General features: G+C 34.4%; 1 protein-coding gene across 1 annotated transcript; it reads left to right on the top strand.

Moving 5' to 3' along the window:
- Positions 1-454: 454 nt before the first annotated feature.
- PCNX4 (pecanex 4) lies at positions 455-27967 on the top strand. The gene is made up of 10 exons (XM_044664874.1): positions 455-1143; positions 3600-3779; positions 3933-4447; positions 4643-4743; positions 4899-5021; positions 17339-17702; positions 20054-20157; positions 21486-22519; positions 24942-25128; positions 27237-27967. Exons 1-10 carry the CDS (start codon positions 455-457, stop codon positions 27486-27488), a joined length of 3549 nt encoding a protein of 1182 aa, XP_044520809.1. The 3' UTR covers positions 27489-27967.

Below are 27967 nucleotides of genomic sequence, written 5' to 3'. Positions count from 1 at the left end.
CTTGGACTATCCAATTATACTCTCTCACTTTCCCTGCCTGAATGCCACACCTCTTTTTTTAGTCTTATGTTTCCTAAAACCCTTCACACCACTTCTGAATGGAGCACCACTAGAAATATGTGGCAGCAGGCTGAAATTTACTATGTTTTTTCTCCAAAGCCCTTTGAGTTACAAACCACTCGAACTTTTCAGAATGATATTCTAGGATTTGCAACCGTGCAACATCACCATGAGAGCATTTGTGAGGTTTTTTAAACAAGATTTTAAAAATTATCAAATTACTTACTTTGGTACAATCTGAAATGATAAAAGTATATAACAATGCAATTTTAATTACTTTAAAGTATTTTTTAATATAATGTCTTCAAATGTTGACCTCTTTTTTTTTTCCTCTCAGATTGAGCTCCATATGACAGGGAAGATGAAACTTTCACCATATTTCTGAGTGAAAAGAATGGGTCCAGATGTACCTTTGCTGAATGATTACAAACAGGACTTCTTTTTGAAGCGCTTTCCACAAACAGTTCTTGGAGGTCCACGATTTAAATTAGGCTATTGTGCTCCTCCTTACATATATGTTAATCAAATAATTCTTTTTCTGATACCATGGGTTTTGGGAGGAATAGGAACACTCTTATACCAATTAGACATTCTGAAAGACTATTTTACTGCAGCACTTTCAGGTGGATTAATGTTTATTGTTGGATTTGTCATCCAGATGATAAGTTTATACGCAAGAAAGAAATCAGTGACTATAGAATGCATGCTGAATCCAGATACCCTGACAAATGAAGATGAATATGAGTCTGCGGGTTGTGCAGATCCTGAAACAATTAAGTTTATAATTCCAGGAAAGAAATTTGTAGTCAACATTGTTTTCCATTCTGTTCTTGCTGGATTAATTTGTGGACTTGGAACATGGTATCTGCTTCCCAACAGACTAACCTTATTGTATAGTAACATCGGAGGCACTGTTATGATATTTATATTTGGATGGATGACAGTATGCATAGGAGAATATTCATTAATCGTAAATACGGCTACTGAGACTGCTACCTTCCAAACACTTGATACTTATGAAATTACTGCTCTCATGAGGCCTCTTTATATTTTTTTCTTTATTGCTGTGGATCTTGCACACAGGTAAACAATTTATAAGTTAATTTATACCTTAATCTTTTGATGAAATTAGCTCTAATACAGAAAAAAATTAGTTTTCTACAATTTTTATAGAAATTTTATTAAATCATAACTATTTTTGCTTGCTCTCTTCCCTAAAATCTGACTCATTTCTATTTCTATAGATTAAAGCTTTCTATTCTCCAGGTAGTACTTTAATAGGCACTCATACATTTTTAGTCAGCAAAAGAAAACAAATATCTAGTGTCTTTCATTTTTAAATAGTCATTTTAATTTTACTACATTTCTGAACAAGACTAACTTTAGTATTCATATAGTCTCATCACCATAACAAAATATAAGTAATGAACAACTTGAGAAGAAGGCATGATTACATCTTAACCTCTTTTCTGGTGTTCTCATTTGCAAAGTTAGAGTAATCAAATAGATTGTCTAAGGCCAGATAGATATTTAAAGGTTATGAAGAAATATACTTTAATGTATATATGTGCACCCCATTAACAAAAAGAAAGGTTTTTTCCTCCAATTTATTTTAGAGTTTTTTTCAGAATCACAATTTTTAGAATAACCTATAACCCATAGCTAGTTTTAAAAAACAACAAACCTGATGACATACATCTTGGTTTTCATTTGGAAAGTCAACTCCCTGTATAACACCCAGCAGAAATTTTTTGAAGAGAAAGTATAAATATAACTCAGGTACCTTTATACCTTTGCATTTTATTTATTCTTGAACTAACATTAAAATAAATTTTTGCTAAAAATCTAACTGGATTTTATAAATAAGGCACATTTCATTAAAACAATTTCCAAACAATTGTTGGAAAATTGTCATTTCTTAAAAAAAAGAAGAGTTGAAAGAAAATCATAAAATACCCCATTTACCATCAGTAGTGAAAAAAACAAAACAAAAACTTAAAGGTTTTTAAACATTCAGATACATATAGAATTTGCTCATACCTTTTCAAAAGAACATTGCTTTCTTTAGCAAGTCTAATATTCTTTCCACTTCACATGACTGATAATTTTCACAAGATTAACTAGTTTTTGCCAAAACATTATCATAAATATTTTCTCAAGTGAATAAAAAGTGAAAAAAATTTTCCCAACTAAAGGACATCATTACAAATAATCAAATGATTGTTTTCCCTGCTTCAATAGACTAACTCACTTTTGATTAACCATAGAAGTACCCCTATTTCCACATGGAGAAATGATCTTTCCATGACATCATTGGGTGTTATTTTTTCTTTTAATGTAAATAACATTGAATTGTCCAATTTGAATTAGGGCATATCTAGAACATGAAATTTTATTTATGAAGAATGACTTTGAACAATATAAGAGACATTTCTTTTTTTTCTACACATCTATAATCTTTCCATTAGCTTGTTTTAGTTGATGTAATTTTTTTATGATTAGTATTTTCTTCTTAGAACTAAATTTGTTTTTAAAAGTTACTACTGATGACTGCATACCAAATTACTTGCCTTCTCAAGGAAGAGGGAGAAGGGAGGGAGTACATTTAGAACTCAAAATTTTTTTTAAAGAATGTTAATTTTTGCTTACATGTAAAAAAATTATTACCCCCCCAAAGTTAGCACTATAGAAACTATTGACAAATAATTCAACATTATGCCATTACCCCTAAGTTCATGTTTCCTTTGTTCAAAATATATAAAGAACTTACATTCTTTTAATGTGTTTAGGGGAATGTGTTATATCATTGCTCTCTGCTTTTCATGCATTTACTTCTGATATATTACTATGTTCTTGAGTAGTATAGTTAGTATTGTCTTGGTTTTTATTCATCTTGACTTTTGAACTCAAGGTCTTCAAAACTCTACTTGTGGTTCTCTTATTTGTAATGTTAGAAAAATAGAGAGAATTTTCTTGTACAGGTTAGTATCTTTGCTTCTAATTGATCTCAGTTAACTGAATTTAATGTTATCATTCATGAATAATTCACATAAATTAGTACTGTTTAGTCTTCTTAATATTTGAATTGTGCTGTCTACAATTAGTTGTATGTAAGTTTATTTTTTCTTCATCATGCACCAGGGTGTAGGAGAAGGATCACTGGAAGACTGGATCTGGGTTTTAGCTCTGCTCTTTACTGATTCTGTGACCTTTGCTAGATTGTAAGCTTCTTAAAGGTGGGGACTGTCTTGTCTCTTTTAGTATTCCTGCCTCTTAGTATATATAGTCATATATATATATATATATATATACACACATGTATATATATATATATCTATAATGAGAGATTTGGAATAGATCATATTCCAGCTCAATTCAATTCAACAGTTATTGGAACTATCTACTCTATGCAGGGTACTACACACTACACTACAGGAGATACAAGGACAAAGCAGTTCCTAGCCTCAAGGAACTTAGATTCTTCTGAAATACCATGTAATAACTTATTTTTGTGTGATTTAGAATTTTTTTTCTTGTAGGTTTACAGTTAATTTACCAGCTTTAGAGCAAACCAATCAAATTTTCCACATCTTATTTGTTTTTTTGCCCATTCTGTGGGCAATGGGGACTTTGCCTCCTCCTGATGCACTTTTTCTATGGGCAATGGAGCAGGTTTTGGAGTTTGGCCTTGGAGGTTCACCTATGTCAAGCCACCTAAGGTAAATGTTTTTGGGAAATGTTTTTTGGAAGTGTTAAAACATTTTTCTTTTTAAAATTTGATGAATGTCTTTTGCTCTATTGCATTTATTTCCAAATAAATATGAATTTTCCCTTGTAACAGGTTACAGAATTTTTTTTTCTTTTTTTCACAGGTTATTAGTAATGTTTCTCGTTTCTGCTGGAACAGCTATAGCATCCTATTTCATTCCCAGCACCATTGGTGTGGTACTTTTCATGACTGGATTTGGATTCTTACTCAGTCTTAACCTAAGTGTGATTGGTCATTCTGAGGTTGAAGGCAAAATCAGACAGAGAGCTCCAGCCAAATCAAAGACTCTACATAATAGTTCAAAAAAACTGTTTGGGTGGCGGGAATGCCTTTTTTACTTCATTTTACTAGTTTTAGCACTAATTGAAGCTAGCCTTCTGCATTTCTTCTCTGAATTTTTAGTCTTTTCTGAAATCAGCCTCCAGACTATCATTAGTTATATTTTGATGGTACTATTTATAGTAATATGGTTGCTTAGGGAAATTCAAAGTGTATATGTGTTTGGAATTTTCCGAAATCCTTTCTATCCAAAGGATGTGAGAACTGTGACTGATTTCTTGGAGAAGCAAACGAGACTTGTGAAAGTTGGTGTTGTCAGACGAATATTGCTAACTCTAGGTAGGAAAATCAATTTAGTAATATATTCTTAAATTTATGAATTTTTCTAATATTTTACTAAGTAAAATAATCTTTACTGGCATAATTTCTTCATCAGTTACTTTAATTTTTCAGTTATCTCAATTTACCAAAATAAGTTATGGTAGCAAGACAGTACCCATACCAGAATTTAATTTTTGTTCATTATTATTTCAGTGTCACCTTTTGCTATGATCGCATTTCTTTCACTTGACAGTTCCTTACAAGTACTCCACTCTGTATCTGTTTGCATTGGATTCACAAGAGCCTTTAGAATGGTAACTTTTGTGTGTATTTAAAGTATTTTTCTATTGCCATATTGAGGAAATGCTTGACTTCTCTAAATATGTGTAACCAGCAAAGTCAAGGGGAATATAATTTTGTTTAGAGGTAAAAATTTCCTTACTAAAAATTGTTAATGTATTTATTATAGGTTTGGCAGAATACAGAAAATGCATTACTGGAAATGGCAGTTGTATCACTAACGAAGTTGCTCATATTCAGTAAAGACTTTTGGTGGAACCAAAGCTTGGACACAGGAATCAAACTTTTATTGGTAAACTTTAATTGATTTTAATAATTAATGCATACCCCCTTCAATTTTTAAATTTTTCTTAATTCAGGATAGACATTCTGTCATTTGACGAATTCTGTCTTTAATTAGACTCTAGCTCATTTACTTTAATATCGGAAGGTTTAGGAATTGTAAACTTTTTTTTTTTTAACCCTTGTACTTCGGTGTATTGTCTCATAAGTGGAAGAGTGGTAAGGGTAGGCAACGGGGGTCAAGTGACTTGCCCAGGGTCACACAGCTGGGAAGTGGCTGAGGCCGGGTTTAAACCTAGGACCTCCTGTCTCTAGGCCTGACTCTCACTCCAATGAGCTACCCAGCTGCCCCCTGGGAATTGTAAACTTTTAAAAATTTAACTAATATGATATCATTGGCTATATTGAGCAAAAATGAAGTGTTGGGAAATGTTCAAAAGTAGTGTTATGATTAAAAATGATAAAGACTGATATAATAATAGAAATTAGTACTTTAATTAAGGCCATGCTGATAGAGATAAAAATCATTAGACCACACGCCTGTAAGTATTCAAACTGCCACCTCTGCCATTTTTACCTTTCTTATCTTCCCACGCCCGGTAGCTAAGAGGAAGTTCAAAGTCACTTCCCCCTATTTAAAACAGTCCCTCACCTTGAATACGTAATCCAAAACAGGAAGCCCATTGGGGATCATGGGAAATGTAGTTTCAAAGTCTCCCACATGTCCATAGGGAGTCTGCTAGACACTTCCCTGAATTTAAAACAAACAGTAGGGTTTGATTTGTAAAGTAAAAAAAAAAAAGACAGCCACTTGAGTAAACCTCTTTACACTAATATTTTCTACTCCATTGAAAATATCAATTTGAGGTCTTAAGATACCACTGATCACTTACAGTAAGATTATTTATGTATAAATTAGCAGGAGCTCTTTTTCTTTTTTTTTTTAAACCCTTACCTTCTGTCTTAGAATCATTACTGTATATTGGTTCCAAGGAAGTAAGGGCTAGGCAATGGGGGTTAGGTTACTTGCCCAGGGTCACACAGCTGGGAAGTGTCTGAGTCCAGACTTGAACCTAGGACTTCCCATCTCTAGGCTTGGCTCTCAGTCCACTGAAAGACCAGCTGCCCTCATGGCAAAAGCTTTGTGTAGAAAACCAGAAGTATTTGATTACCATTAGGCTAGAAGTTAGAAGTATTTGATTGTTACTCAGAACAAAGACAAAAGATAATATATTTTTGTTCATGCAGAATAAAGTGGACATTTTTGCATAGAAGGTTTTTTAGTAAGGGATGTCGTTAAGAACATTCAGCTGCTACAGATAAGTTTGAGGCAAGAGTAAAATTGCATCCTCTCTGAAAAATTCTTTGAGGGATCAAATATTTTTCAGAAAGAATTATTAAAAATGTATTTATTAAGGGAAGAGATAGAATAGTAATGACTTCTATTAAGATACAAGACAGTGCTAAATTTATTTATACATTTGTATCTTTTATTATATGCATATGTATTTATACCAGAAATAAGCAGCCTTGAATATTTAGCAGAATTGATGTGGGCTTCCATATTAATCAGAAAGAAGAAAGGAAAAAGAAAAATTGTGAGAAGAACTACAATAGGAAATCATAGGGAAAGATTTGTGTTCGCAGATGTGTGAGGGTTGGACTAGATGGCCATTGAAGTACTTTCTAACTCTTCACATCCTTAACTCTGTATCCTATGTTCCAGGTGTATTATGAAAGACAGTAGGGATACAGTGACAAAAATGAAAGAATGCCTGTACAAAAGGAGCTTACATTTCATTAAAGAGACAACATAAAAATATCTACATTTAGAATATACATAGAGTAAATGTTTTTGTTAAGAGAGCTCTCATACTTGGTAGAGGGATAGCACAGCAAAGGTTTCATATAAGAGGTGGCATCTCAGCAGTTTTGAAGAATTCTTCGAGAAGGAAGTGAAATGAAAGTACATTCCTGGGATGAGGGACAACCAGTGCAAAGGCATAAGAGAGAGGAGATGGAGAGTTATGTGTAAAGTATGAAAAGACCAGTTTGTCTCCACCAAGGGGTGCCTAAAATAGAGTAATGTGTAATGGGGGCAAAAACATTGTTTGGGGGCAGGTAGTAAAGTATTTTAAAATCTAGAGAGAAATTTATATTTAGGGGCAGTAGGAATGTTGAATTTATGAATAAAGTTATCTTGGCAATTGTATGAAAAATATATGATAGAAGTGAGTGCTGAAGTCAGAGAGACCAAGAAAGAGTCTATTAAAAAAGTCAAAGCTAGAAGTATGATGGCCTGAATGAATGGAGATAAAGGGACAGATGGGAGTGATATAGAAATAAGAAAGGAATAACAATATTTCACAACTGACTCAGGGAAAATGAGGAGGCAAAAATAAAAATGATAAGATTGCAAAAATGAGTGACCAGAAGAGTGTTGGTGTCTTCAACCAAGGACAGGTTTGGAGAGAAATGTAATGAGCAAGTTGCCCTTGATCTATTCATGTTATTTGGTCCATATGAACTATATCCTTGATTACTAAACTTGTAGTTGAGAAAATTTATAGTTTACCTAGATTTTAGCATATTTTTGCAATGAATGAATAAACATTTATTTAGCACTTACTATGCACTGACCTAAGTACTAGAGATAAATCTAAACCAGTAAGAAACATTCTCTGCTATCGATGAAGTCATATTCTAATTGGGAGACAATACAGAAAAAGGGTTTTGTGTCTTATACTATTCTTGAGGAGATGAAAAGGTGTAAACTAAATAATAATACAATTCAAAATTGGAGGTTGGCAAGTCAGAGTAGTCATTAATGTTTCAGTATTCCAGTGAGGATCCCAGGGATCTGTGGCTTGACTTGTGCTTTTTTAACATTTTATCAGTTACTTAGATAAAATCATAGATGATATACTCAAAAATTTGGAGAAAGCACAAAACTAGGAAGGATAACTGATATTGAGTGATGAATCTGGATCCAAAAGGATCTTGGCATTGTAGAACATTGAATTGAATCTAATAAGATCAAATTCAATAGGGACAAATGGAATATGTTATACTTAGGTTAAAAAAAATAAAGGAAATTGACCTCTTGAGTATAAGATAGAGGCATGGATAGCCATTCTACAAAAGATCCATACATTTTAGTGGCCTGGAAGCTAAATAATAGCCAGCAGTGGAATGTGATGGCCAAAAAAAAAAAAAAGGGAAAAAAATTATCCTCCTATTTGTTCTTTACTTACGGTTATTTTCTCAATTTCATTTTTTTTGTCTTATCATTATATCCAGCATTTCTAATATTATGTCGGAGGAAAATGATGACAATAGACATATTTGTTTCATCCCCAAATTTATTGAAAAGGATTCTTGTTTATCGCCATTACAAATAAGGGTAGCTCTCTTAGTTTAGATATATATTACTTACCATTTTAGGAAAAGATCAGGGGGCAGCAGGATGGCTCAGTAGATTGAGAGTCGACTTAGAGACAAGAGGTCCTAGTTTCAAATCTGGCCTCCAACACTTCCTAGCTGTATGACCCTGGGCAACTAAACCCCCATTGCCTAGCCCTTACCACTCTTCTGTCTTGGAACCAATATACAGTATTGATTCTAAGACAGAAGGTAAGGGTTTAAAAGATTTTTAATTAAAAAAAAAAAAAAAGAAAAGATCCATTCATTTCTACTACATTTCCTATGTAATATTGTGACTTTCAGTATTTTTAACAGAAATGGACATTATATTTTGTTGAAAGCTTCTTCTGCATCTATTGATATAGTTCCAAGGTTTTTGTTGGTTTTGTTATTAATATTAGTTAATTAAGATTGCAATTTTCCTAATATTAAACTAGCCCTGCATTTCTGGTATAAATCCAACTTGGCCATAGTATATAATCCTTATATGTTGTTTTATCCTCTTTTGTAATATTTTATTTAAATTTTTTCATCTGTTTACGAGGGATATTGGTATATAGCAATGATGGAGAACCTTTTTGGACCCCGTGCCATGCCCTACCCAACCCCCAAGACTGAGTGCCAGTGTCCATCCCCCATTGTGTGCCATGCCCTGGCCCCCAACTGCATGCCCCACCCCCTGACTCTGTGCAGTGCTCCACCCACCCCTGCATTTTGGGGCAAGGCCAGGCTACCAGCCCTGGGCCAGCTACACCTCTTGGCCCCTGGGGTCTGAGGGGTGTGGCCACAACCTCTACTAGGCTGGGGAGTAGGGCAGAGAGGCACTGCCATGCCCTGGGCTGAACTGAGCTCAGCTGCACTTCACCCCTGTGATGGTAGAGAGAGGCTAGAATGCCCCACTCCCTTCATTTGGGGGCAGGGCCAGGCTCCCAGCTGGCCAAGCCAGGGGCCTATGCATGCCCACAGAGAGGTCTCTGCATGCCATAGGTTCACCATCATGGGTGTATAGTTTTATTTTTTTGTTTTGAACTGTTATGAGCAGCTAGAGGCTAAAGATGCTAGTAATGGTTGTTCAAAGGAAAAGACCTTAACCACAGCTAGATATGAGTATAAGATTTATTCCTCACACCAGCTGGGCTAAGCCTCCTTTAAAACTGAAGATTCTTTGCTAACCACAAGCCTTAGAGACCAGTCAAAGCAGGCATTTGGGTAGGAAGTAGAATATAGGTTCCTGAAACCTTGGGTTGAGATGAAGGATTACCACTGGCTTGGAAATGATTATAGCCAGTTAGAGATGTTACCAGGCCTGACTAGTTCAAACTAGTTACTGTCACTAAGGTAAGAAGTTGGCTTTCAAAGATTATTTTAGGCTTTACAATCAAACTGGGTTTATTGATATCAAACTGAGGGTAGATAAGAGGGAGAAGGAAAGAGGGTGATAGAACCCTAAATGATCTTGCCTAAGTATTAAGACTAAATAAATATTGAAACACCAATTGTTCCCTAAGGTGCAGAGTATGGGAAGACCTTGGGGTCTTTTCCCAACTCTGTTGCTGTTTGTTGCTGAGCCCAGAGGCTAACAAGCCCTTGGGTCAGATGCTGCTGTATTCTTTAAGTTAGCTGTTCACTCTTGCTTGATTTAAAGGTTGTCGGCTATGCCAGTAAGGTATTGATTTGGCTAGCAATGAAGGTTGTCCCTACTTGCTTGCCTCATCCAACTCCCAAACTTCCCAGGACCCAGTTTGGCATCACTACCCTAACCCAAGGAGATGAGAGAAAGAAGTCCAGACCCAGGGGTTTGTGGACCTTAATTTATACCTCGTCCTTAACAGTCACCTTGGCTTATGCCCTAGGGTGCTTTGCCAGGTTCTGTGTTCCAAAGTGGCAAACTGCTATTTTGTACCTATAGAAAATGGCTGCCCATTTCTGCATATCACAGATCTCTCTGGTTTATGTTTATCCTTTTATATATTAAGACCAAATTTGTATCATAAAAAGAATTTTTTAATCCTTTTTTTTTTTTTGCAAATAACTTATGTGATACTGGTATTAGCTGGTTTGAATGTTTGATAGAATTTGCTTATGCATTCATCTGATCCTGAAATACTTTTCTTTGGAAGTTCTATGATATGTTCAATTTCTTCTTCTGAAATTGGACTATTTTAAATTCTTTTATTTCTATTAACTCAAGTATTTTATATTATTGTAAATATTCATTTTTATCATTTAAGTTGTTGGTATTGTTGATATATATAGTTAGGAAGAATAATTTTTAATAATATCCTTTATTCTTCATTTGTTGTGGATTCTCCTTTTTCATTTAGATACTGATAATTTGGTTTTCCTCTTCTTTTAATTACATTAGCTAATGGCTTCTCTGTTTTATTGATTTGGTGTTATTCCCAATCTCTAAACCCCCCAAGAATGGCTCCTAAGGATTTTATGTAGATTCAGTAGTTTTCTGTTTTTTTGTTTTGTTTTGTTTTAATTTTGTGAATTTCTTCTTTAATTTTCAAGGCTTCTCTTTTGGTGTTTGCTTTTTAAATTTGTCCGTTTGTTGGTGTTTTTAGTCGCATTCCAAATTCATTAATCTATCTCTCTTTTTTTGTTAATAAAAAGGTACTTAGGGATATGTAATTTCCCCTAAGTACTGTTTTGGCAGCATCCCCAAAATTTTGGAATGATGCTTCATTGTCGTCATATTTTGAAATGTATTTTTAATACTATATCATTTAACTTCTAATTTTGCTCCGTATTACATTTTATGTCTTAAGTCTTTTCCTCTTTAATACTGTATCATTTAACTTCTAATTTTACTCTGTATTGCATTTTATGTCTAAGTCTTTTCCTCTTTGTCCTGACAGACCTAGAAATGTCTTTACATTCCTTGCCCCAGCATATCTTCTAAAATCGGGGTTATTGAGAATGAGAAAATAAGTTCTATCCTTATTCCTGTAAACAAATCTGACTCCAGCTAAGCATGTTGAGGGGCAGCTTGGCTGTATCCTCAATTTCTTTGAACTTAAACATATCTAACTTGATTTCTCCAACTAGATCACTAAGGATATTGGAATCCTGTGATCTAGCGTGTAACTTTACCCCCCTACAGTTAAGAGAGGATCAGGGAGCAACTGAAAAATAATACCACTTCCTCATTAGGTATCCACCAATTATAGATATCTTTGGCTTTTGAGGGAAGGGCTGAATAATGAGCTTTCAGAATTATATTTAGATGATTCCAGATAAGTTGTCTCTGATCACTGAGATCACAGACTCTTAATTTATTGGTTGCTAGCCTTATTAGTAAATTAATTTTTCTTACCTAGAACCCAGTCTTGGAATTTTTGTTGTCACACTTTAATGAAATCATTGGTAGTTTTTATGATGTTTTTTGAGCCAACAATTTTTTATGTAAATTATTTAGTCTGTAGTTGATTTCTAATATTTTTGGTGGCCCTTTAACATAATTTTATTACAATCTAATCAGTAAAAGATGTGTATAATATTTCTGGTTTTCTGCATTCCTTTGTAAGTTTTTTATGGCCCAAGACTTGATTGATTTTTATAATGTTGCCATATGTAGCTGATTTTATGTGATATATTTTATAGATAAGAGCATTATACATAAGAATATATATGTACATACATATATATATTCCTTTCTATTTCTGTTTCCATTTAATAATCTCCAGAGGTCTGTTTTATCTAATTTTGCTAAAATTCTCAGGTCTTTAACTTCTTTCCTAATTTTTTTTGCTAGATTTAGCAAGAGTAGATAGGGGTAATTTGAGCTACCCCCATTATTATGGTTTTATGTCTATTTCTCCTTGTCATTCATTACTAAACTATATTCCTTTAGGTTTTTAAAAGCTATGCCATTGGGTCCTTATATAAGTTCAGTGTCTCAGTTACTTTTCAGAAAAATGTAGTTTCCCTGTTTATTCATTTTTGTTGCTGAGGTCTCAAGAGTTGAATTTTAGATCTCTGAGGATCAAATCAAATTCAGGGCCTTTCTATTACCTGATAGAATCTTCTTTTTGAACTAGTTAAAGTTCTCCTCTCCTGTGATCAGGCTTAATTGAAACCCTTTGGGAAGATTGAGGAAGGAAAGGCCTTTTGTTTTATTCGTCATTTAAATCCAAGGATGCTTTACTGGTGGGAGAGGATTTAGTAGAGGTCTTTTGTTTGAGGGGAATGGAGAGAAATTAAGATTCTTTTTCTTCTCCATTGTTGTTTTAAATCCACTATTGAGTTTGGGTGAAGGTTGGTTGGTTTGTTTTTCTTATTTATATGGGGCAGTGATGGCAAACCTATGACATGCATGTCACCACTGACACACATAGCCATTTTCAATGACATGTGGCCACATGCGGCCACATACAGAGAAGTATGGGGTCACATGCTGAGGAGGAAACATTTGCTTTAGTGTAGTGTAAACACTCTGTACACTATAGATGACAATTCTAACCTATATTAATTTACCTATTTTCGTTTATTAAATACAGTTTTATATTACAATTATACATTTTTGTTATTTAAACTATAAATATCATGAAATTATGGGGTTTTTTCCTCGAAGTGACACACCACCCGAGTTAAGCTCAGATTTTTGGCGAATTTTGACACACCAAACTCAAAAGGTTGCCCATCACTGTATAGGGTTTTGTTTTTCATTTTGCTTTTTTTTAGTTAGTTTTTTTTTAAACCTTAGCAGCAGTCTATCTTTCACTTTAGTCCTTTAGTGGATTTCTTCCTCTTGAGGCAGTTGAGACTTTTGGGGGAAATTTTCCCACAGGGAATTTCTTACCACTGAGGCTTGAATCATTTTCACTAAAGTTATCTAGATCATATTTGCAGCTGTCTAAGGGGTTAATCATTTAGTAATCTAGTTGCTTAATGATGAGATAGTTGTATTGTTTCCTTCTATTCTATCATCTTACACAAACTTACAGAAAGTAAAATAAATTTATACAAATCATCAGCCTTTCTACATAATATCAATAAAACCCAATAAAAAAGAAGATATATTTAAAATTACTAGGCTGTTGGAAATACATCAGATATGTATTTCATATAAGTTCATATATTCAAGCATAAAATGTAAGCTACTGGAACAAGGACTCACTATTTGACAAATGCAGCTGAGAAAATTGAATAGCAGTATGGAAGAAAGTCAGTTTGGACTAACACCTCACACCTTACTGCAAAGATAAATTCCAAATGGGTATATAGCCTAGATGTAAAAGCTCACATCACAAATAAATTAGAGAAACTTGGGGAAAATTATTATATCAGACCAATGCATAAGAGAAAAGTTAATGACCAAACAAGGAAAAGAGAGTCATGAAAGATAAATGGATAATTTTGATTACATAAAATTAAAAAGATTTTGTACAAACATCTAATAAAGTTAATATTAAAAGAGAAACAACTTGTTTTCATGATTCTGCATATTTCTTTCTATCAGTATTTAATATGCCTTGTGTTTTTCTGAACTTTTCATGTTCATCATTTCTAAAGGTACAGTAATATTCCATTGCATTTTTAATTTTTAAAAAATTATTTGTTTTATTTTTCCATGGTTACATGATTCATGTTCTCTCCCTCCTCTCTTCCCTTCCCCCTTCCGAAGCTGATAAGCAATTCCACTGGGTTATACATGTATTATCACTCAATAACTATTTCTATATTATTCATTTTTGTAATAATCTTTTAAAACCAAAACCCCAAATCCTATATCCATTTAAATAAGTGCTAAATCATATGTTTTTCTTCTGCGTTTCTTACTCCCATAGTTTTTTCTCTCTATGTGAATAGTGTTCTTTCTCATAATTCCCTCAGGATTGTCCTGGATCATTGCATTGCTATTAGTAGCAAAGTCAATTGCATTTGATCATCCCACAATGTTTCAATTACAGTGTTCTCTTGGTTCTGCTCATTTCACTCCACATCAGTTTGTGGAGGTTTTTCCAGTTCATATAAAAATCAAGCAGTTCATCATTCCTTATGCGCAATAGTATTCCATCACCATCATATATCACAATTTGTTCAGCCATTCCCTAATTGAGGGACAGTCCCTCGTTTTCCAATTTTTTGCCACCACCACACAGTTTTTATCTCTTTGGGGTACAAACCTGGTAGTGGTATTACTGGATCAAAATGCATGCAGTCTTTTAAAGCCCTTTGGGCATAATTCCAAATTAACTTCCAGAATGGTTGGATCAATTCACAACTAACCCAGCAATACATTAGTGTCCTAATTTTGCCACATCCCCGCCAACATTTATTATTTTCCTTTACTGTCATATTGACCAATCTGTTAGGTATGAGGTAGTACCTCAGAGTTGTTTTGATTTGCATTTCTCTAATCAGGAGGGATTTGGAACACATTTTCATGTGATTATTGATAGTTTTGATTTTTTCATCTAAAAATTGCCTATTCATATCCCCTGACCATTTGTCATTTGGAAAATGGCATTATTTCTTGTGATTTAGTTCCTTATAAATTTGAGAAATTAGACCATTGTCAGAGATTTTTGTTATAAAGATTTCTTCCCAGTTTGTTGGTTCCTTTCTAATTTTGATTGCATTGGTTTTGTTTGTACAAAAACTTTTTAATTAATATAATCAAAATGATTCATTTTATATCTTGTAATGTTCTCTCTCTCTTCCTTGGTCTTAAATTCTTTTCTTATCCTTAGATCTGACAGGTATACTATTTTCTGTTCCCCTAATTTACTTATAATTTCCCTCTTCATATTTAAGTCATTTACCAATTTTGAATTTATCTTGTTTTACAGTGTGAGATGTTGATCTAAACCTAATTTTTTCCATACTGCTTTCCAATTTTCCCAGCAACTTTCATCAAATAATGGGGTTTTGTCCCAAAAGCTGAGATCTTTCAGTTTATCAAGCAATAGCTTGCTGAGCTCATTTACCCCAAGTCTATTCCATTGATCCACCCATCTATCTCTTAGCCAGTACCATATCATTTTGATGATCACTCCTTTATAGAACAGTTTAAGATCTGGTACTGCTAGGCCCCCATCCTTCACATTTTTTTACATTATTTCCCTTCATATTCTTGATCTTTTGTTCTTTGAGATGAACTTTGTTATAATTTTTTATAATTCTGTAAAAAAGTTTTTTGGTAGTTTGATAGGTATGGCACTGAATAAGTAGATTAGTTTAGGTAGGATTGTCATTTTTATTATATTAGCTTGTCTTACTCATGAACAATTAATGTTTTTCCAATTGTTTAGATCTAGTTTTACTTGTGTGAAAAGTGTTTTATAGTTGTGTTTCCATTGCATTCTTATACTACAGTTTGCTTAGCTATTTCCTAATTGTACCTACTTTTTTTTCAGCGCATAAAATGCTATTATGAATATTTTTTGAAAGAAAGGAACTCTGTAAATATGTGGCTAGGTCAGCGTTGGGTCAAGCCTAGCAAGATAAAATTTAACAAGAAGAAACATGAAGTATAACTAGTTCTTTGTGTCAAAAGTGATATGACACCCAGCAAAGTTAGTACACTCCTACATAGCAGTAGAGATGCCAATGATAAGAAGGGACAAATCAAGTCAACAAGCATTTAAGTTCTTATTAGGTGGCAGGCACTGTGTTAAGTAGTAGAGATACAAAGAAAGGCAAAAATAGTCACCCTCAGTGAACCCACAATCTAATGGGGAGGACAACATGCAAACAATATATAAACAAGATACACACACAGAGGACAAATTGGCAGTAGTCACAGAGAAAAGAGAGCAACATTGAAGAAGACTAGGAAAGGCTTCTTGCAGAAAGTAGGATTTTGACTGAGATTCTAAAGAGAGAATACCAGGTCTGGGTGATAGGTAACTCAAGAAAATGCCCAGAGTTGAGCAGTGGAGTATCTTGTTCAAGTAAAAATGCAAGAAGGCCAATGTCACTGGATCATAGTGTATGTGTAGGAAAGTTAAATTATAAGAAGGCTGCAGAAATAAGAGGGAGCAAGTAGGCTTAAAAAACGAAAGAGAGGATTTTATATTTGATCCTGGGAATAATAGGAAGCCACTGGAGTTGAATGAATAAGAGAGTAGCATGGCCAGACCTAGGCTGTTGTAAGATCACTTTGACAGTTGAGTGGAGATGGACTGGAATGTGGAGAGACATAAGGCAGGGAGACCCACCAGCAGATTATTGCAGTAATCTAGGCATGAATGGATGAGGGCTTGTAACAGAGTGATGGAAGTGTCACAAGAGAGGCAAGGGCATTCATAGAAGAGAGATTTTAGGAAGGTAGAAACTACAGGATTTGGCTACCATTTGGATATGAGGGAATGAAAATGATAAGTCAAAGATGACATGTTGGGAGCCTGGCTAACGGGGAGAATGATGATGCCCCCGACATTAATAGGGAAATTAGAAAAGGAGAGGGTTTAAGGGAAACTAACCTATTCAGTGATCTGAACCACATTTAAGGAAAGATATAAACTGGAGAGAATCTACAACAGTGGTTCTTCACCTTATTTTGGGTTGTGTGAGATGGGAGTGGTAAGACCATATCAATATGCCTATTGAAGTCCCATATTATAAGGCTAGAAGATGGAGAGGAGAGAAAGTTCAAACTGGGAATTAAGCTCATTGAAGATGAAGAAATGTCCTGTAGAGAGAGTGATAAATTTGGATACATGTACTTGCTGTCTCTTCTTTTAGAATTAAGCTCCTTGAGAACACTGATAATTTCATTCATTATGTCTGTATCCACAGTACCTGGCACATATTAGGTGCTTAATAAATTTCTAGATTCATTGTTAGGTTGTGCCAGAGAATTCTTTTTCATGTCTGAATTGGGTCTCTGAGGTCTCTCCCAATTCTGAGATTACGAAATAGAAATATTTGTCTTGTTTTTAATCTTTGCAGGTTGGTATTATTCATGATCGACTATTTCAGTTTATCACCAAATTGCAGTTTGCTATAGCTGTTCTCTTGACATCATGGACAGAGAAAAAACAGCGTCGAAAATCCACCACCACTTTAATTACAGTCAATATCATCTTCTTTCCAGTTGTGATGTTCATCATTGTTCTTTCTACACTACTTTCTTCTCCTTTGCTTCCTCTCTTCACCCTTCCTGTGTTTCTGGTTGGTTTTCCAAGACCAGTTCAGAGTTGGCCGGGACCAGTAGGTGCAACAGCATGCATTTGTCCAGATACAATTTACTATGAGCAAATGGTCCCAGGTCTGAGTGCTGCACTGGGATCTGCAATGGCAGCTGGTAGTTTAGGTAAGTGACTAAGCTGTATTTGAAGTATTTTCATCTCTAAATTTAATATAAAATTTAATATGAAATGGAAAGATAATTCACAAGAAAGAAAACTTGAGTCTTTTGATCGTACTAACATATAAAAATTAATTTTAAAAAATCAGACAGGCCAAAAACAAAAAAACAAACTTACTTTATATGCCTTTTTGAGATGAATGAGACTTCCAAAGTGTTCAGAATCTTTGTTTTTTCTTATCAGGAAAAGTGAGAGTTGGCAAATGAAAAGGGTTCATCTTACTGACTGAAAACAAGTTGTGACTTCTTCAGGGTTCTGTCCTATAATCAAAACATAAATATTTTTTAAAAGAATTCCATTAATCTGAGGCAATGATAAATAGAAGAACTCAAGTACAGGGGATAAATTAAATTTTTAAAGAGAATTAACATTGTAGATTCAGTTGGTTGTCAATAAACATTTATTAAGTAACTGCTATATGCCAGGTACTATGCTCAGTGCTGGAGATAGAAAAAAAGACAAAAGAAAATCCCTGCCTCAAAGAGTTCACAGTCTGCTGGGGAGACAACAAAGAAAAAAATTTGAACAAACAAGCTGCATATAGGACAAATAAGAAATAATCAACAGAAGGAAGCATGAGAATTGAGGTGTCAGAATTGGTAATGGTTTCCTGTAGGTGAGATTTTAGGTATGACTTAAAGGATTCCAGGGAGTTGAGAGAGAACATGCCAGGCATAAAGAACTGCCAGAGAAAGGAGATGGATTGCCTTGTTTGTAGAACAAGTAGGAGTCCAGTGTCACTGGACTGAAGAATCTGTGGCAGGGAATTAGGAGTAAGACAATTGTAGGAGAGGTTAGGTTATAAAAGGTTTTGGATTCCAAATAGATAACTATATTTCATCTTAAAGGTGATAGGGAGTCACTGGAGTTTATCCAGTTAAGGAGGTGACTGGTCTGATCTGCATTTGGAAGATAATCAGTTTGGTAGCTGGGGGTGAGGAAAGTCTGAAAGCAAGCAGACCCACTGGCAGTCTATTGTCTAAGATGAGGCTCTGCACCATAGCAATGGCAGTGGCAGAGAAGGCAGTGTTTTCAAGAGATATTAAGTAAAATTGACAGGAATTGGCAATAGCTTGGATACAGAAGGGAAGAGATGGTAAGTAGTCCAGGATAACTCCTAGGTTGAGAGCCCAAGGGACTCAGAGGATGATGTTATTTCTCTCTACAGTAACAGGGAACATGAGGGTGAGGGTTTAGGGGGAAAGGTAAGTTTGATTTTGGAGATGAGTTTAAAATGTCTACTATACTTCCATTTCAAGATATCTAAAAGACAGTTTGGAGATGTGAGGTTGAAGTTCTGCAGAAAAATTGGGACAGGATAGATAGATTTGAAAAACATCAGCATAGAAATGGTAATTAAATCCACAGGAGCTTCCTGTGGATTCCACCAAATGAAGTAGTATTAAGGAAGAAGAAAAAAGCATCCAGGACAACCAGCAAAGGGGACTGAGGAGTGGTCAGATAGGTAGGAGGAGAATCAAAAGAGTGTTATCCAGAAAACCTAAGGAGAAGAGTATCAAGGAGGAGAGTGATCAACAATGTCAGAGCATTTCAGGAGGAAAAAGAGGTTGCAGGGAGGTCAAAGAATATGAAGACTGAGAAAAGGCTATTGTATTTATCAATTAAAAGATCATTAGTAACTTTGAAGGGAGTAGTTTTGGTGGAATGATAAGATCAGAAACCAGACTGGTTTCCAAGACCAGTTCAGAGTTGGCCAGGACCAGTAGGTGCAACAGCATGCGGGCAGGGGAAAAGCATTCCTGCCATTGAAGACAGCCAATATGAAGGCAGTGAATGAGATAGGAAATGTTTGATAGAGGTGGGTGCAGGGGAGGGGGGAATAAGGTGTAAGAAGACTGCAGGTAGAACCCAGGTTCTAAAGAGCTTTAAATGACAGACAGGAATGAAGCTCACAAGGGAGCACTAGATCTCATTAAGCAGGGTATGACAGAAACCTATACCTTAGAAAAATCATGTTGACAATCACCTTGGAAGATGGATTCAAGTAGAGAGACTTAAAGCAAGGAGAACAACCATTGAAACGGTTATTGTGGTACTTCATACTAGAAGTATTGAGGATATGAACTAGAATTGTTGCTGTGCAAATGGAGAGGAGATAAATATATATATATGATATGTAGTAAAAGGTAGAAATTTGATCATTTTTAATTGTTATTTTTCTGGAAATTTGAAAACATAATTTCCATGCATAACATAATAAATTTAAATCATGTTAGTAATATAAGTTGTTGAGCTTTCTGTGTTCTAAGACTTTAAATTTTCTACTCAATTTTAGGTCTCGTTTTGCCTGGGTCACATTACTTATGTCGTTTTCAAGATCGACTTATCTGGATACTAGTTCTAGAACGAGGTTATACTTATTGCTGCATTAACATTAAGGTCAGACCATTGAAATTCTCTCTGGAGTTGATATATTCAATATAAAAATGTTCCTGTGATCAATTTAGTAGCTACATAGGAACTTAGAAGAAATCTTTTTGTTGTTAAATTTGAAAATAAATAGGCATTTTAAAATATTTACAATGAAATATTGAATAGTCTGTTAACAGATGGATAAGTGACCAAAGAAGTTATTTAGACCAGTTGCTTCTTTTTCAAGTCTCATTCTTTTTGCCCTTGTCCAACTAACTAACCCCAAAGTATGATTCTGTAATACCGTTTGGCTTACAGAATGAACAGTGTATGTAAAACAGTATAGTATGAGCTTTCTTAAATATGACATAATAGGTTGAAATTGTTGCTAGCTAAAATGATCACTACAGCCTCATTAACAAGAAAAAGCAGAAAATTGTGCCATAATATTAGAATAATTCTCACTTCTTCCTTCTTTGCTATTAAGCCAGTTTGTAGTATTGAATCATTATGTAATATACCAGTGAGCCCTTCTAATGATTTTATTTTTTTATAGCAAAGTGGCAACTGCCATTAAAGCTTCCCTACACAAATAGTTCATGGTAGCTTAGCAGTGTTTGAAATCAATATGTGTAATATTGCTCAGTGTGAAAAAAAAAAAAGAAATTTCCAAGTTGGTATATAATGTTTTGGAAATTGAGTTTATAAAAAATATAATTGGTCTTCTAAATATAGTGTTCTCTCTGATTGTCAGATGAATAATACTGTTATTAATGATTCTCTGATTTAGCACTCTTCAGTTGCCCATAATGACCTATAGTGACATACAAAGAAACTAAAGCTGAGAGATTTGATGACCTGCTCCTAGCCACAGAAGTAGTAAAATGCAAAACCAGAATTCAAACCCTAGGTCTTCTGACTCTAGGTTGTTCTTCTATCACACCATGCTGCCTCTAGGTTAAAAAGAGAAGCATAGCCCTTGATTAAGAAAAATTCACTTTTATTTGTCACATTTTTGTTAGGAAAGAATATATAAATAGTCTTAAAATTACTAATTTTTCTATGTTTAAGTAATTATGATCAATCAGTAAATTTATTAAGAGTCTGTGAGGAGTACTGGAGATACAGAAAAAAGTGAAAGACAGTTTCTGCCCTCAAGGAACTTACAGTCTAGGGGAGGAGTTGGGGGTAGAGGGGTGGAGACAGCAAACAAAAGTAAAAAAATGTGTGTAAAGCAAGCTATGGTACAAGATATATAGGGAAAAATTAACAAAGAAGGCTCTAGAATGAAGAGGAATAGAGAAAGGCTTTGTATAGGAGATGGAACTGACTCAAGAAGTTTTTGTTTCTTTCAGGGATTAGAATTACAAGAAACATCATGCCACACTGTTGAAGCCAGAAGAGTTGATGAAGTTTTTGAAGCAGCCTTTGAGCAAGAAGAATATGCAAGAGCACTTCCAATCAATGAGCACTTTGGAAATATTTTAACACCCTGTACTGTTCTGCCTGTGAGACTATATTCTGATGCCAGGAGCGTTTTATCTGGTATAATTGATTCCAATGAAAATTTACAAGAATTTAAAGGTGATCTCCTTAAAGTACTTGTATGGATGCTTGTGCGATATTGCTATAAAAGAACCAACACACTAGGGAAAGTTGAAATTGAAAATAATGGTGTACTACCTCTAATCAGTGAGCCTGAGTGGAATAATTCACAATACCCTCAAGTCCCCAGTGATATAGATAGTTTAAATATAGACACACTCGATGAGTGGTCTGATAATGATGTTTCTGATGATGAGTCCACCATCAAAAAAGATAAAGAAAATGGGAAATTAAAAGTTTTGCCAAGTACATCTTTACCTATTCCAGGATCAGTAGAATCACAGAGCATATCTGGTAATTCAGCACAGACTATTTCAGAAGATAAACTATATAAAGCAGTTGCATTGGGACTTCCTGCTATTGACAAAGGGAAGCAAAGAGAGATGACACACCTTCCTCTGTTGGAATTTAGTTGTTCTCATTCACAGCTGTTATGCATACCAGAAGAATGGCGATCTAGTTGTTTGCCCAAATCCAAAATTAATGAGGTAAAGCAGTTATTTCCAGAAGACTGGTACAAATTTGTTTTAAGCCAATTGGAATCTTTTCATCCAAGAAAAAACCTTTCAAATATACCTGAAGAAATAGCAAAGGATGAAGTTTTGAAAGACTTATATTTTCACCTAGTGATGTCTTGTTATTTTAGTTTTTTTGGAATAGACAACACAGTCCCTAGCCCTAGCCACATATTTAGAGCTTATAATAGTGGCATTCCTTGGTCTCTTGGTTTGGACTGGCTAGCTGAAAAACCTGAACTGTTTCGACAAGCACTAAAAGCTTTCAGGTAAGAAATAATTTTGATTCTTTATGTCACAATATTGATAATTACTTTCCCTGAAGTCCTTTAATTTCTTAGAAAAAATGTTTTTATATTTTTTTGTTTAACATTAGATAGTTCACACTAAACACTCCCAAATTGCTAAGAAATATATTCTTTGAAAACATTTGCATGTCATTGCTTATTAACTTTACAAATCACTTTTACAATTTGCTGTTTGTTAGAGGAAAGGAAGGGCATATATATATGTTTGAACTTTGGTAAAGTGGACCAACTAACAATCAACATAAGAAAGTCCAAGGTGGATAAAAAAGTGGAATATAGAGAGTTACATAGTGGAAGTGAGCAGATTGTAACACATTATAAATGAGGGGTTTAAATATGAAAAGCCATGTGTAAAACATAATCAGTAGAGTAATTAATACAATGATAACAGTATTATAAAGAAACTTTGAAAGACTTAAAAACTCTGGTCCATGAAATGCCAGATATGATTCCAGAAAATCTTTGAAGAACAGTTGTACTTTACCTGACAAGAGGTGATGAACTCAAGATACAGAATGAGATCTAAACTTTTTGACATGGCCAATGTGGGAATTTGTTTTGCTTGATTTGTTATATATTTATTATGGGAATATTGTTTTTCTTTCAATTTGGTGGAAGAATAGGAGAGAGGGCTCTCTGTTCCAGTAGGGTTTTCCACAATAGGGTTCTCCCCTCCACAAAAAAGAGAGAGAGAGAGAGAGAGAATAGAAGAAAGAATAGAAAAAAGAAAAAAACTTAGACAAGCAAGACAGCTTTCCAAATTACATGTTGATAGAAGAAATCTTTAATTCTCAGTAAGTGAAAATTTGCATTTAGAGATTCAGGAATGATTAAACAGATCAGTATAATTATACATATTAAAAACAGAAACATCCAAAACCACATGCAGAAAAAAATTGACACAATACTCGTTTATGCTAAAAAAAAAACTCCACAAAGTATAAGCATAAAGAGACCTTTTTTAAATATAAAAAATTACATCTAAAACCAAAAGCAAACATCATTTGCTATAGGGTTACAACAAAAGTTTTTCCATTAAATATAATAGTAAAGCAAGTATTCCTACTATTATTTATATGCTATCATTCTGAAAATACTAGTAATGACAAGAGAAGATGAATCTAATTCCAGGATTGGCACTCTACCACTGTGCCACTTAGCTGCCCTGCAAACAGCCTATGGCCCCTTAATTTGGTATATGCTCAATGTCAAAGAAATCAAGAATAGTCCCAGCCAACCCCATTGAATGTGCTTCCTGTGGTGTATTCATGACAGTACATAGACAGTAGTTACATAGCTTGGGCAGTGTTAATAGTTGGTTTTTAAGGGGCAAGAGTGGTCTGTTAAGAGTTGCTTTAAGTAACTCCATTTTTTCCTCTATTTTGCTATATATTACCTCAATAAATATTGCAAGATCTGCTTCCAATAAGCTTACTCCCTTCAGCATCTCCAATTACTACAGTTTTATTTTGCAAAAGAAGACTTCGATAGCTCAAGGAATTCTACTTTATCTTGTCTCATACAGAATGTATGCCTTTGATCCATTTGATCTAGTGCAAAGAGCTGTGCTAAGACATATTCATTCGTTAATAATAAATGATAAGTATCCCTTTTTTGCTTTAACTAGTTTTAACTTCCTCTACTGCTTTACAACAAAGCTATTCAGTTATGTCTGACTCTTTATGATCCTGTGGATCATAGCATGGAGTGGTTTGCCATTTCCTTCTCCAGCAGATCAAGGCAAACAGAGGTTAAATGACTTATCCAGGATCATACAGCTAGTACATGTCTAAGGCCAGATTTGAACTCATGAAAATGAGTCTTCCTGACTCTGGGCCAGGCATTCTATCCCCTGAGCCACATCACTGCCTCAAGTGAATGGTAGAATAGTATAGATGTTACCAATCAAATTATGAGACACATATGTCCATCAACTACTGATGGAGTGTGTCTCATTCTGAATAAATGTGCAGTTTTCCTCTCCATTTCACATGCTAGTTTATTGACAATGACTGAAAATTCATGCAAATGATGAATGAATTAAAATCTGCATTTTGATAGGAATACCCACATCAGTGAGATCACAATATTGTTGCAGTAGAGGAGTTGAAAAAATATTCCCTCAAGTTTAAAGTGCTTGAATATTCTGGTTCCTTTGATAAAATTACATTTAATTTGTATTTACATTTTTGGTTACATGAAAACATTTTTTCGTATGACTGAATAAATTTTTTTCATTTTAGCTACAGAATAATAAATTCTCTATAAACTGTATGAAATATGTGTAATTCCATTCTAGTCCCTGAAGAGTTGGACTAAATTAATTTCATTAATGAGATTGATCAAAAGTATGTAAAAAACCTTTTGATTCCATATTTTTCAGGTATACCTTTAAGCTTATGGTTGACAAAGCAATTTTGGGTCCAATAGAGAACTTCAGAGACCTGGCTAGCTGTTTAGAAGAATATGAACATGACTGGTACATTGGTTTAGTGTCTGATGAAGAATGGCGAGAAGCAGTTATACAGGAAAAGCCATACCTTTTCTCTGTGGGGCATGATCCTAATATGGTAAGAAAGCCAAAGTTTCAGAAATATTTTGTGGCCTAGCTTAAGCCTCACCCAAGAATAATTTTTCCAAATATTATAATTATTATTTTATAGAAAGTTAGCATATTCTAGCCAACTCTCCCTATATGATTGTCTTTTAAGAATCTCATGATTGTGGTTTTATGCATGGTAAGGCCATTTAATCTTACCTTCTTAATAACAAATTTAAATTATTATAAAGTTAGTCATTCTTATTTGTTTGATAGAACTAGCCATTCATTAAGGTAGCCAAAATTATCTCAACTATCAATTAACAAGCATTTAAAATACGTACTGTGTCTAAAGACACACTGTTCGTGATACAAATACAATAAATAAAACAATTCTTACTGACTAGAAACTCGTATCCTAAAGTGAGAGTAGGGAGTGGAATATGGTTGGGAAATAGAACCAGAAGAAGGAAAAGGAGGAGGTAGTTGGCAAATAAGAAAAAGGCAAGTGAACAATTAAGAGAGTAAAGCAGATTGACAGCAGTGGATTAGTAGATGCCACAGGCTGAATAAAGGAGAGGGTATTAGAGACGGGCGGGCGGGATGGGAGAAAGGAAATTGAAGAGGCATTCAAGTTATTGATTTAAAAATTAGAACTACCTATCAAAGTTTTAACTAGGTGCTTTAGGTACAATACCTGTATTCCTTAGTCCACAGTTTAGTGAGTTGATTTTGTAAACTGTTAAAAATTAGAGAACTATCCATTGTTATACTTAAAAGAAATCCATGATTTCCATTGGATGCTCCCTCCATAGATTCCTATCCCAGCCTCTCCGTTCCTTAATAGATGGTCTTCATGAGTTCCTTTAAGGAAGCAGGGTGGGAGTGGGGTGAGTGCAGAGGTGTGGAAGGATGGAATCCTAGCACATAGTAACTAACTTGTGAATTTCCTTACGTTTAGCTAGGATTTGGGGGGGTGACAGCTTGTATGCATTGTGTTTCTAGGCCTGTCTTAAAAAATTTTCCATCTTAATGGACCTCCCCAAATTTGGGCGCTACTGGCATAACCTTTAAAAATTCAAGGTCTCATCAGTGGTACAATGAGGTATGAGAATAGGATATTAGTGAAGAGACATATTGTTAATAATTATGTTAAGAATAATGATCTTGGGGAGGTAGTGCAGTGAATTTTGGATTGGGTTTCAGGAAGACCTGGATTCAGATCCTGACTTTGACAATGGCTCAAGGAATTCGTTCACACTACAGATTCTAGAGGAGTTGGAATCTACATAGATAGCCACATTAGGCATTCCCAAACAGCAAAATCACCCAACTCTGATACTAATATGAGAGTGAACTAAACACTTAAATGATTGTTTTAATTCTCACATCTTAAAAATAAAAAATATTTGTTGAGTTTATGCTAATGCCAGCTTACATTTGGCCACTAAAGGAAAAATTCTTTTAATTATGTATTTATACCTTTTGCTTACAAATCAACTCCCCCTATAGTAACATGCCACCTCAGACACACGTGGTAAGTTAATGATGTGTAAGGGTTCACAATTAAATTTTCTTAAATAGCAAACTACCCAATTCATTTAAAATGTGATCTTCAGTCAAATTCTGGATAATTGTAAAAGCAGTGAAGGTCCTCAGGAACACGCTCATGAAATATACTTTTCCTATTATGGAAGAAGGGCAAGGGACAACTAGAGTAGAGTATTGTGTGCATGTCTGGTGCAGTCACCATGATTTGCTTATATGCTTTGCTTCGTTATTGTAAGGAAGGATTCATTGTGTGAAGAGGGGTTGAAGTGACTGATTTAAAAAGTACCAATAACACTTATTTTTTTAATGCGATTTCAAGCAAAGGTTGGATAACCACCCATTGGGTACACCATAGTGGGAATTTTTGGCTAAATATGGGTTGAACTAGATTAGACTCTCTCTGAGGTCCCTTCCTACTTTGAGATCCAGTGTAGAAAATTTGATGTACACTTTTTTAAACATAGATCTGTTGACTGTCTGCAAGTGTAATTAATACTCAACATTAAATAGACATGTTTCAAAGGTACTAATAAAATGTAAGAATTTAATGATCAATTTTATTTTCCATTTTTTCCCTGTTCTTTAAAGGGAGTTTATACTGGGAGAATTCTTACTCTTCAGGAATTATTAGTTCAAGTTGGGAAATTAAATGCTGAAGCTGTAAGAGGGCAGTGGGCAAATCTTTCATGGGAACTGCTCTATGCCACCAATGATGACGAAGAACGTTATAGTATACAAGCTCATCCAGTACTTTTAAGAAACCTTACTGTACAAGCGGCAGATCCACCCCTGGGATATCCAGTTTATTCTTCTACACCTCTCCATGTGCCTTTGATCTAGAACTCCTTGGACTTGTAATTTTAATATTGTCAAAGAAATGTTTTAATATTTGAATTTTAGAAGCAGCATGAAGTTTAGATTCCTATAGCTTCAAAAAAAAATTAAAAACTCATCTGAGAAAAAATAAGCTGCATGAAGTTAAAATCCTTTGCTACAGAAATGATAAAAAAACAAAACAAAACTTCACGAACCCAGTAATTTGGAATTTAGAGTGATTTATCCAAAATGTATGACTTGTGGACTCTGGTAGTCTTTTTGGAAAATATAATGAAACTTAGATAACTTTTCTAGAATAACAGCTTTCTACTAGGTTAGATAATGAACTTTTTTTATGCTTTCTTAAACGTGACAGGTAACTTGCTTTTCTAAGCAAGCTACAGCTTTATCTGTATCAGTGTTTCTAAATGATAATGGACCCTATCGTAGGTGACCAGATTTGTATATATAAAATTTATTTAAAATAAAATTTTGATATTTTA

The sequence above is a fragment of the Gracilinanus agilis genome, chromosome 2 (assembly GCF_016433145.1).
Source record: "Gracilinanus agilis isolate LMUSP501 chromosome 2, AgileGrace, whole genome shotgun sequence".
In the NCBI taxonomy this organism is placed as follows: Eukaryota; Metazoa; Chordata; class Mammalia; order Didelphimorphia; family Didelphidae; genus Gracilinanus; species Gracilinanus agilis.
Note: the sequence above shows the minus strand (reverse complement) of the source record. Positions and strands in the feature narration are given on the sequence as shown.